A 12,539-nucleotide genomic window follows, 5' to 3' on the forward strand; every position below is an offset into this window, starting at 1 on the left:
ACAGTCTACCGCACATCCCGCACTATCCTTTACTAGGGTCTAACCTTCACAGACAGTCTACCGCACATCCCGCACTATCTTGCACTAGGGTCTATCCCTCCAGACACTTCTTACGGATCTTGTCATGGGGCTTCACTGGCATGAGTCTGCTTCTTACATCATCTTCTCCTCGAGACTTTTAGGGACACAAGCAGGCTTCCCTGGAGACCAACCACAAGCCTGACCTAAACACCTCACACTATGAACCAAAGCTACGCTCCCTATTCAGGTTTTCATATATGGAACCCAGCTCTGCATTTACAGGCTTTTAAATATTTTATTCAATATCTGAAGATGTTTTCTGGCAAAAGTTATTGAAATAATAAGATCTGTGCTTTGTGCTATTTTGCTGAAGGCTTTTCAGACATGACAGTAACCCAGAAAATGCTTATGTGGCTCATCCCCAAAAGCTACACAAAGATATTTCACGAGATTAAAGTCTGTAGAACTCTGTCAATGAAAATATGTAACAACTTCTATAATTACCAAGAAGACACAAAAATACCCAAATCTTACAAAAATCACCTTCAGAGTTAACTATGACCCCCTTCACATGACTGATGTAGAACAAACTCCAGGAAGCGAATACTTATGGACGAACACAAACATACCGTGCTAGCATGAGACTAGGATGCAGGCATGCCGGGCTACAAGGAGAGAGCCCTTCCTAGAGCCCTTAACTCAAAGATGAAGCAGTCAGGTTAAGCAGTTATGAAGTACTAGCTGAACAAATCAGGACCATAAAAGAAGACATAGAACACAGAACTGAGACATGGCTAAGACCAATTTACTGCAGCCCAACCAAAGACTTTAGTGTTCTGGCTGACTACATAGTAGGCCTAACGGGTTTTTTTGTTTTTGTTTTTTTTTTTTAACCAAGATCTCTAAGCTGAAACTTCTTTCTTTTTGGAGGGATGGGGGTTTCAAGACAGGATTTCTCTGTGTAGCCCTGGCTATCCTGGAACTCATTCTATAGACCAGACTGGCCTTGAACTCAGAGATCCACCTGCCCCTCCCTCCAGAGTGAGTACTGGGATTAAAGGTGTGCACCACCACCATCTGGCTGAAACTTATTTTCTACCTACTTAGTAGAGTTTGAGTTAGACTGTTCATATGATACATATAAGACATAATGCAATGATACCATCTTGCAGAGGACACTGACCCGAAGAAGGAAACTTGGAATGAGTCTTGTTTACATAAGACAAAGTGAGTGTTCCCCGAGTGTCAGGATATCGGAGACTGTGAACTCAGAGCTGAATTCTGAGGGTTCAGGTCAGGCTGGCACCTGACTAGAGGCTCTTATTTGTCTCTCCCTTGTAGTTTGTATCCTACTTGAGCAGACACTAATGGCATGCCCCAGTAGTGAGTCCTTATACACAACAGGCAGGATGTGTGCCTTCCCCGAGACAGGCCAGCCCAGCCTAAGAATACCACTCAAATTTATATGGTTTCTCAGCATCCTTCAGAAGAAAGGGCTCCTTAAACAACATCCACTTTGTATTTACGTGTCTTACATAATAATGTACAGTTCCCAGAGGAGAGCTCTTTCCTCTCTAACCTTCATATTGCAGACGTACCTGAGACGTCTGCAACATCTACAACTTGATCATTTGCTGATATCTGTGGTTTTAACATCCTTGACAGACTGTGCCACATCTGACTGGTGACTAGTGTGGATGTGAGCACACACACGTTTACATACAAATATAAGTGAATTCTCTCTTCAGTTACTTTGGGACAGTTACGGTTGCTTGGCTGTGATTAGTTTTCATATGTAGTGACTTTCTCGGGGTCTCTCACTGGTCTCTGCTTAGGCTCGCCCTCCCTCTCCCCCACCCCCTGCTCTCCCGCCGGACCCTTCCTCCTCCCACGCGCTCCCTCTTGCTTTGTCCTATAAATGCATTGACGTTAGTTAAAGCTAATTTCCATGTCCGAGAGAAAGCAGTCACGACTTGTCCCCTCCCTTCCTGTCCTCTACATAATTGGAGAACTTCAGATCCTACACATGAGAAACGAGTGGGACTTGTCTTGTCTCCATTACGCTCTGTTGTTCTTCCCTCCTCCCTCCTTCCGCCCCAACTCATCTCTCCCCCACACCCTGCAGCTCTCGATTTTATGAGAAAGCACATGACGCTTGTCTTCATAGTAACTCCCTGTAAGCCGCAGACCCAGCAAAGCTTTTCTTCTCCCACTGAGAAGACTCTGCTGTCCCGTGTGCTGTGCAGAAGACTCCTATCCCATACAACACCATCTGTCACTCTCTATTACTTATCGAGCTAGTGGAGTGCTTTTCAGTTCCAGGTCTCACACACAAGTTTCTATGTGCACTGGATGACTTTAGCATGATATGAGAGACGGGGATGAGCCTCACCCTTCTCCATATCGGATTTCCAGACTGAGCAGCACCTTCTGTTTGAGGAGCGCTTTCTTCTCCTTGTGTATGCTCTGCATCTCTGCTAAAGACCTGGAGGCTGTAGCCAGCCTCTGAGCAGTCATGCTGTTGCTGTTTTATGGCTCTGAGGTCTACTTAAGGAAAGTAGCAATACCTCCCATAGCTGTTCCTTCTGTTTAGGGTTGCTTTAGTTACTTGGGATACTTGTGCTTCCACATAAGTTTTAAGATTACCTTTAGTTCTGTAAAGAATATCAGTGGAAGGGGATGAGAAAGAAACTATGTCTAGACAGTTTTTTAGGAATACAGCCATGTTTACAGTATTAATTTTACACCCCCCCCCCTTGCTTTTTCGAGACAGAGTTTCTCTGTGTAGCCCTGGTTGTCCTGGAACTCACTCTGTAGACCAGGCTGGCCTCGAACTCAGAAATCCGCCTGCCTCTGCCTCCCAAGTGTTGGGATTAAAGGTGTGCGCCAACGTTGCCCAGCTAATTTTACATTCTTATAAGCTTGGGAGGTATTTTTTTGTAAGTGTCTTCTTTAGTTTTTTTTTAATAATGGTATTATTCTTTGCATATTTATTGTTATATTTATATGTATGTACACTTGGGTAACCATGAAGACCAGAAGAGGACAGCAGATCCTTAGGAGCTGTAGTTACGGGTGCTGGAATCTGAACTCAATTCCTCTGGAAGAGCTTTATGTGTTCTTAAAAGGGCCATCTCTCCAGCCCTAGGGTAGTGTTGCTAAATTTTCCATTGTAACGGTCTTTTACTTCATTGATTAGGTTTATTCCTAGCATGCAGGGAAGGGAATGTATTGCTTTCTTTGTTATTGTGGCACTAGGGGCTGAACACACTGCCTATGTGTTGTTAGTTAAATACTCTACCACTGAAGTACATACCTAGCCCAATGTTCTTTGAACGATTTATTAATTTAATTTATATGAATACATTGTAGCTGTCTTCAGAACACCAGAAGAGGGCATCAGACCCCATTATAGATGGTTGTGAACTACCATGTGGTTGCTGGGAATTGAACTCAGAACGTCTGGAAGAGCAGTCTGTCCTCCTAACCACTGAGCCATCTCTCCAGCCCATAAATAAATCTTTTATAAAAAACAAAACAAAAACCAAAATGAATGAATGAAGGAACAAAGTCATCCACTATAATTTTTATCTTGGCCTATCTAGACCCTGTTGTGCAGCAGTGTTTATTTTACCCTCAAAACTCAGCACATAGCTATTTGCAAGTCTTACAACCTCCTCATAGAGCCTGGCACAGTGACACTCGCCTTTAATCCCAGCTCTCAGGAGGCAGAGGCAGGTAGAGATCTCTTTGAGTTCAAGGCCAGCCTGGTCTACAGAGTGAGTTCCAGGACAGCCAGGGCTACACAGAGAAACCCTGTCTTGAAAAAAAAAAAAAACAAAACAACAACAAAGGTCTCCAAATGACCGTCATCTCCCCTAATTAGGGCTTGACCTCTATTTTATCAGATGAAACCAGAGCTAACCCTGCTCCCAGTTACTTGGTATACTAACAGGTGTTTTCCATCCATTTTGTTGTGACAAAACATTCTGATAAAAGGGAACTTTAAGAAAGAAAGGTTTATTTATGCTTACAACTCCATATCACCACTGAAGCAACTTGAAGGCTACTTGTCATTCCACACAAGCAGCAATGCAGACCAAGGAACTCAGCTCATAGCCAAAGAAGCACAGCAGGAACAATGCAGACATACCTAGCTAGCTTTCTTTTTCTTGCCTTTCTTTCTGTTGTTTTATTAGGCTTTTAAATTAATTTTATTTATGCGTACTTGTGTTTTCCTATGTGAGTTTATGTGTTGGATGTCTGTGGCCTCCAGAGGCTAGACAGGTATGAGATCTATAACTGGCCTCACACATGGCCGTGAGCTACAGTGTGCTTGCTGAGAAATGACGTAGGTCCCTGTAAGCAAAGCAAGCATTCTGGACTGGTGAACTTTCCATTCCTTTATCTGGCTTTGTTATACAGCCGAAGATCACCTGTCTAGGAAGTGGTGCTCCCCACAAACTGGATCCTCCAGCACGAAAGAACAGTCACCAAGTCAATCCCCCACAGGCATGCCCACAAGCCAATCTGACCCAGGTACTTCCTCAACTGAGGCTCTCCTTTAAGATGACTGAAGTCAAGCTGCAGTTAAGGCTAACTGGGCACAGGGCCATCTTCCACTTCAGGCTGCGTCTTTGGTGCATCTCTTGTAGGCACACTGCCCTTCATGTAAATCATTATTCTGTGACACATGTACATGTGCCAAGATGGCTCCAACAGGGTGCTCTCCATCTCTTACCCCTAGTCTCACCAGACCTTTGTGAGTGTTTCTGGATTTCATTACCTGAAGCAAACTGAACAAGAAGCATCTAACTTTCCAAACTGACTTATCTTTTTCAATATATTATGCAAGGCTTGACAAAGTCTGCACCAAGGAAATGCTCTCCCAGTAAATTGCAAGCACAGACAGCCAGCCGTGCTACGTCCTTAACCCTCCTCTTTACACCGTCATTCCCATGCCTTTTCTTGGCTAACAAAAGTAAAAGCAAACAAGCTGCACTAAACATCAAAGGCACAAACTGTGATGTGTAAGCATTCAGTCATTGTTTGGGATCTTGCTAACTTAAACACAGACATGTAAATGTACAAGCACACACTAGTGAGAAAGGAAGGAGGCGTAAGTGACTGACTGACTTACCTTGTCTCGGGGTTGTAGCCTAATATGTAGAAAAACGAGTCCACTCGGGCTTTAAATTCTCGAGCAGCAAATATGTCAGAAAAATGGGAGATGTTACACTTTCCTCTGAGGAAAAAAACAAGACAAAACACATGTTTAAATTAGTTACTTTGCAAATCACAAGGGCAGCAGGAGTGGGATGGGTTGAGGGAGGCACACAACTAAATCTAGAGTGTATAAAAAATACAGACAGTGTCTATGCTTGGTTGGAAATTTTTGTTTTTGTTTCGTTTAATGATTACTTCATTATGCCTCATAAAGTACCACATAGGAGAATAGCAGCATCTCTAGGTGTGACTGTCAACCAAAGTTGAGCCATCCTATACCTAAAACCTGTGCAATACTACAAACCTGCAGGGAGCCATGCCCAGGCACCAGAAACTCAAGGCAAATGATAGAAATGGCATGCTGTTCAGTGGACCCACCTTCCCAATGTGCATGCCAGCGCACACACACTCTTAGCAGATTATGGACAACAACATGGTCTGTCTCAAAAGCAAGGTATTATCTCCCAGTGTTTAATGGGATGATGAGAAGGGCTGAGTGTAAAAAAGAAAACTGCCATCTTTTCCATCTGGTTGAAACATCTGGACTCAGAACTTTCTAGCATATAGTAATAATCCTAGCACCAGGGAGGCTGAGCCAGGAGGACTGCAAACACGATGTATATATGAAAAACCGTCCTCAAAAACCAAGAGGAAAGCATCAGTAATCCTGCAGTCACTCTGAAGACACTACGGTAAGGCTGCACGCTAAAGGACAAACAGTGAGGACAGACCCTTCCATAACACCAGAGAGGGATCATGACCTAGAAACTGACTTTAATGATCAACAACTGGGAAAGTCTTCCCACTCCTGGAGTGTATGTAAAGCAAAAGCAATCACATGAGTGGGGGGCAGAGACTTCACAGCAGCAGTCTGCAGAGAGCTGCTGAGAGCCTTACAACAGAGGACCTCCCAATAGTCTTTTCTACTTTAGGCCACCAGGTTAAAGTAGAGAATTGTTTTGAAAAATTCCTTTCTCAGTTTCCAACTTTGTCTATGGCTTTCCTGACATTTCCAGACATTTTCAGAATCCCATTTTGATTTTCTGACTTGTGCTTTCAGGACACAGCTGTGTACAGTTCACACTGTGGTTTCTCATGGTGTAACAATATGCACACACAGAAATTAGCATGGTGCCCAGGACCAACACTCCTAACTCCAGGCAGTGCAGAAACCCTGCTTGCACGCAGATTCTGTAAACAAGACTGACTTAAATCCTTCTCTGTTTAACCAGGACAAAAGTACATTCTTGAGACTTGTTTTTTTGTTTATTGTTATAAGCTGGGAATTTCTTTCATTAAAAATGATTTTTAATTTAAGAACTTTTTTGTTTTGTTTTTGGTTTTGTTATTGTTGTTGTTTTTCGAGACAGGGTTTCTCTGTGTAGCCCTGGCTGTCCTGGAACTCACTCTGAGGACCAGGCTGGCCTCGAACTCAGAAATCCGCCTGCCTCTGCCTCCCAAGTGCTGGGATTAAAGTCGTGCGCCACCACCGCCCGGGCAAGAAATTTTTTTACTGATATGTTTATTACAACTAATTTTCCTTTGAACATTTCTAAAATGCATGCCCAGACTATATGGCATTTTTATTTTTATAAACTTCCTTTTGTTTTAGCTTTATTTCCCCTTGTATCAAAAGCTGTTTTAAGAGGAAGTATTAAATTTCTGAGTATAAAGGACTTGTATTCTTTTGTTTTTCATGGTAAACTACAAATTTATTGAAATGTAATCAGACAGACATTTTTGTCTTATGACTTAAAATACAAGCAACTTTTAAGAGTGTGACTAAGTGAGGCTGGAGAGATGGCTCAGCGCTTAAAACATTGGCTGATCTTAAGGAAGATCTGGGTTCAATTCTCGGCACCTAAACGGCAGCTCACAACTGTCTGTAATTCCAGTCCCAGAGGACCTGACATCCTTTTTCAGAGACAGAACACCAGTGCACATAAAAGTAGATACATCTTATTTAAAAAGTGACACAACCCAGAAAACAAAGGCTGTGCACTATCACCCAGAGTTCAAAGTTCAACAGGCCTAAGGTCAGTGTTAGAAAAGAACTAATGAAAGCTGTGCAAACCCCGGGGTAAACACACTCATCACTATAAAACAGAAACACAGACTGTGTGTTGAGATGGAAAAGTCATCAAGCACGGCCGTTCTCCATCAGCCGATCAACACACTCAACACAAACACTTGCCAACATCAGCATCATTTCAAAGAAGAAAAGAAGTCGTCACAGAGCTAGTGTCAAAAGCAACACTGGAACCCACAATAAAACTTAGACTGCAGAGACCTTAATTGCTAGCAGAACAAAAAGGTGTTAAACATTGTGTAGACAGAGACATGGACACGTTCTGCTGCCCAACACACAGTAACACATGTGGACAAAATAGTAAGAGCGTTCTAAGTCCAAAAACACGCAGCTTAAGCTGAAAGAGACAGAACTCTGCAATGCACAAAACGTCTTAAAGGATTCTCTACAGAGGTAACTCATCTGTTTTCACCCATAAATACAATGGCAGCTGCTCACAGCAAAACACAGAGGTAAATTAATCCAGAAGGAACATGATGAAAATCAGAAGCTCTGACTAATTTGGTCAAGGGCCATGAACTTTAGAAAATTTACCCTAAGTTACCTCTGTAAAATATGGACCCCTAGGTAAGATGGTAGCATGTAGCCTGAACTACCTTAGTATTTTTTTTCTTGTAACTACTACACAATATGAGGCAGAGAGTAAGCAAGCTGAAACCCAGCCATCAAGGCAAGGGCCACCTGTGACCTCCCATACTGTCCTTCCGTCAGGGTACACATTTCCGGTCACAGACCAGCCAATCCACACAGCACCAACAAAGCCTCATCCTAATGGGGAAAGCAACACAACTGAAAGAGATGGGAACGTGGGCTCGCTCATGCTTGGAGCTTCACCAGACAGCTCCTAGGGCTAAGTTTAGTTCCCATTACCAAAGGCATGTGAATGCCCAATCAAGCCACCTATTGGGCAAAAAGAAACAAAATCCATGGAAACTGATATCCTCAATACCATAAATAACTGTATTGTAAGATTTTCTTTCTTGAACACTATTTTTTTATAGACATTATTGAAATTCGGTAACTAAGAAAGAACATAAATTAGTAAAGCAACCCAGGAGGCCCCCTGTGAGTGCTTTTCCACATGCCCGCTGGAATGGATGTTAGGTCAAAGATGTATGTTCAAGTTACGACGGCACTGTGAGGTCACATGACCCAAAAGTGTCAAATAGATGACTCAAAAATCAACAAACTTGATTCTGTCACAAAGCTGTGTCACAGCAGGATTCAGCTGAAGTCATCTTGTTTGAGTCTGGCACTTTCCAGAGCTATGTCACTATGTCAACCAAAAATGCTACCTCGGCAACAGATAACTCAAGCACAACATCAATTCCAGATGCTGGCTTCTGCAATGGTAGTGGTAAGCAGTGGTCGTTAAATAAGGAAACAGGCACCTATGTGACATTTACCAGAAAGGTAAAAGATGAGGGGTGGGTAAGGCTACGGGCTCAAAGCAGCGCACAGAGCAGTGACACTGGCTCAGCACACACTTCTCAACACAGCCCAGACTGAAGGTCATTGTCTTTTTGGGTAAGGAAAAGCTAAGGTGTCACAGTTTACAAAGCAAAGCCCACAGAGGAATTCTGTTTTCCTTTTGATTCACAGTGACTAAAGGACAAAGCTCTCCTTCTCTTTTATAACCCAACTCTAGCACCAGCTAAAAAGAAAAATATAGACCTCGGCTTCACGGAAAGTGAATGGGACGGCAGAGACGGTCAATGGCTGCACCCGGCATGAATCCATGTACCAAGTCCTTTGATCTTTGAAAGAATGGTGCTAGGAGCCAACACTATGAGCTTTTCTCTTTCTCCTTTTTTGTCCTCTGGTTTTCTCCATTATACTCATTTGATCTCCTTTCATGTGCCCATGAACTGTTTTATTTGTGTCCCCTTCAAAACTGAATTTATCTATAGTAGCAGCACTGGTTTACATGTGTGAAAAAGCCCATGCTCTTCCCTGTGGGCGAGCTATAAAAAGAGAAATCGACAGAAAACACTGATCTCAATCATCACAGCTCACTCATCAAAAGTTTAAGCGAAGGGACCCTGACTCTGGAGAAGAAAAAAGGAATAAATGAAGACTAATAGGGTTCTGCCACCACATCCTGTTTGATGGAGGTAAGCACAGAAACACCCCAAACCTTTCCTTGGTGAGATACTACCGCTGAGAATGCGGTTAGAGCCACACACTGGGCATCAGGTGTGGCAAATGCCAGGCTTTCAACAAGATTTACCAGGCCAGAGCATAAAGTAACAAAATAAGCACTTGTCATCCAGTCACCAGGTCACCAAGAAATGCTTCATTTAAGCCTAATAAAAGGAAACTAGAGAAGTTTCCTCATTGAGAGGCCAGGGCTACACTATCTGTGGTTATCCAATACCAAACGGTCATCCCTGGAAACATCCATACAAGTAACACTATATAGACAGAACAGGTTGCACTCAGGAACATATAACACGCATTTTATGTAACAATAATTGATACAAAAAAGGTCACAAATCTGAATAAAGAGAAAGGAGAAAAACCCCTTTGGGAAGGCTTGGAGGAAGGAAAGGGACGTGAGTGATATATTACAATCTTGAAAAATAAGTCATTTAAGAAAAAAATGGAAATGAAGGTTTCGTACCAGACATACTACTTTTTGTACAACATTTTTAAAAAATTATTATTTTTTAAAGATTTATTTAAAGATTTATTTATTTATTTTTATGTATATGTATATTTTATGTATATGAGGACACTGCAGCTGTCCTCAGACACACCAGAAGAGGGCATCAGATCCCATTACAGATGGTTGTGAGCCACCATGTGGTTGCTGGGAATTGAACTCAGGACCTCTGGAAGAGCAGTCAGTGCTCTTAACTGCTGAGCCATCTCTTCAGTCCCTAAAATTATTTTTTAAAAGACTTATTTATTTTATGTACATGTGTATACTGTAGAAAGAGCACTGCAAGCCTAGAGTGGTCCACATTTATCTGTGTCCAACTACTACACACTTCTAAAAATGCTAAAAATTAGATGAATGTTATCTATCAAATCTCAAATGTTAAAAATCCCCAAGAATATTCATTTAAAGCAGTTATGTCAAAACATGCTGGAAAACCAGTTACATCTTTCACTATTTCCTTTACTAGAACTGGAAGTCCTTTTAAAACGGTGACCAACCAGTGGGAAGCTGGAAAGAGCAAAGTTCCGTCAGGACAGATGCTAACCTGGCCAGTTGCACTGCATTAACCACTCGTTTCATCAGCCTAAGTTAACTCTCATTAACTTGCTTGGCGAGCATGTAGGCTTAACTAGAGCCTGGGAACTCACCTTCAAAGGAGACAAAAGCTTTGAGAATTTGAGAAAAGTTTATAAACAACCACAGATAAATGTGATCATTCTAGGCTTGCAGTGCTCCTTCTGGGTCACTCTAGGCTTGCAGTGCTCCTTCTGGGTCACTCTAGGCTTGCAGTGCTCCTTCTGGGCACAAGAAGTCGTTAGCCACTGCCCTGGCCCAGCACCTTGGATTCTCAACTAGCAAATATATAAGTCCCCTTCCCCCCAAGGTATCTGACTAGAATCTTTACTGGCTGTTATGTTTTAATCCCAGTAGACAGACAACTCTAACATCTCCTCTCCTTCCCATGGCAGAGCTCAGCCACAGACCCACAGGCCCCATGACCCCACTTGCTTGTTTTTACATAGAACAAGAACAGTTTTACATCTTAACAGAGTTAAAAAAAAAAAGTGGAAAAAATTCCTGAGAAGAGAAATTAAAATAAAGCAATTCATTTCCATTTTTAAAAAGGCTCAACTGGCCAGGTGGTGGTGGCGGCGGCGCACGCCTTTCATCCCAGCACTTGGGAAGCAGAGACAGGCGGATTTCTGAGTTCGAGGCCAGCCTGGTCTACAGAGTGAGTTCCAGGACAGCCGGGCTACACAGAGAAACCCTGTCTTGAAAAACCAAACCAAAACAAAAAAAAGGCTCAAGTGGAGCACAGCCAACTCATTTATCTATATGTTATCTATGTACGTGCCCCACAATGGCTACAATGAATGAACAGTTGAGACAAAGGCCATAACGGCATATAATCTCAGCCCCAGTGTTTACAAACACCAGTCTTAAATAAATGTTCCAGCCTTCTGCCTAAAGCAACTGATCTATCTTTGTAGCTCTGCACAGGAGACTGTAGGCTCTGTCACTGAACACGCGACACAGGTGAGCATCGAGTCAGGGACAGCTGCATCTCACTGTAAGTAGGTAAGCTAAAGCCAGCATGTTTCAATGGCTTTTATTGTACACAAATTCTGAGGGGGGGGGGGAGAGGCAGACACAGATACACACAGACACAGACACAGACACACACACAGACACACACACACACACACACACACACACATGGGGTCTTGCTGTTGTTTGATACAACCTTATCATTTACCACTTCTGGGGAGGCAAGCTGTGATGTTGGCGACTGTGGAGATCTGAATAGGTTTGGCTCCCATAGCCTCATGTGTTTGAACATTTAGCCCAGAGGGAGTGGCAAAACTAGCAGGTGTAGCCTTGTTGGAGGAAGTGTGTTATTGGGGAGTGGGCTTTGAGGTCTTATATATGCTCAAGTACATCCAGTGTGATATACAGCCCTTTTCCTGTTGCCTTCAGATCAAGATGGAGACCTCTCGGCTCCTTCTCCAGCACCATGTCTGCCTGCGTGCTGCCAGGCTTCCTACTCTGATGCTAATGGACTGAACCTCTGAGTCTGTTAAGCCAGCCCCAGTCAAATGGTGCCTTAATCACGGTGTCTCTTCATAGCAGTAAGACCCAAACACACACAGCTACCATACTTGTTACGTCACTTACGAGGTCCTAAACCACCCAGACATATAAACACAGCATGTGCAAGGGACAGATCGTGGCACATGTAGACACAGCATGTGATCCTGGCCCTGCTCTGGAAAGAGCTCTAGAGAGGGCACACAGGACAGAACAGAAGGACACATCCATTTTAATCAGATGTGATGTCCCCTCCTGCTTCAGCCTGTATCTTCAATACATTCTTCTACTCTTTAGCATCCTTTTTAGTAAAAATGTTCAGACTTAAGAAAACTGGAGCTGGGCAGTGATGGCGCATGCCCTTAATCCCATCATTTGGATTTCTAAGTTTGAGGCCAGCCTGGTCTACAGAGCAAGTTCCAGGACAGCCAGGGCTACACAGAGAAATCC

At 43.0% G+C, this 12,539-nt stretch overlaps 1 protein-coding gene across 4 annotated transcripts in view; it reads right to left on the reverse strand.

Annotated features, from left to right (window-relative positions):
• The window catches only part of Rere (arginine-glutamic acid dipeptide repeats), a 214,443-nt gene that overhangs the window by 131,219 nt on the left and 70,685 nt on the right, over positions 1–12,539 (reverse strand). For all 4 annotated transcript variants that reach the window (XM_028757843.1, XM_028757840.1, XM_028757842.1 and 1 more), the window contains exon 6: positions 5,162–5,266. In XM_028757843.1, coding sequence (XP_028613676.1) covers positions 5,162–5,266 — 105 coding nt within the window. The remainder of the gene's footprint in view (positions 1–5,161; positions 5,267–12,539) is intronic.

The sequence above is a fragment of the Grammomys surdaster genome, unplaced genomic scaffold, assembly GCF_004785775.1.
Source record: "Grammomys surdaster isolate TR1022 unplaced genomic scaffold, NIH_TR_1.0 126185, whole genome shotgun sequence".
Taxonomy (NCBI): domain Eukaryota; kingdom Metazoa; phylum Chordata; class Mammalia; order Rodentia; family Muridae; genus Grammomys; species Grammomys surdaster.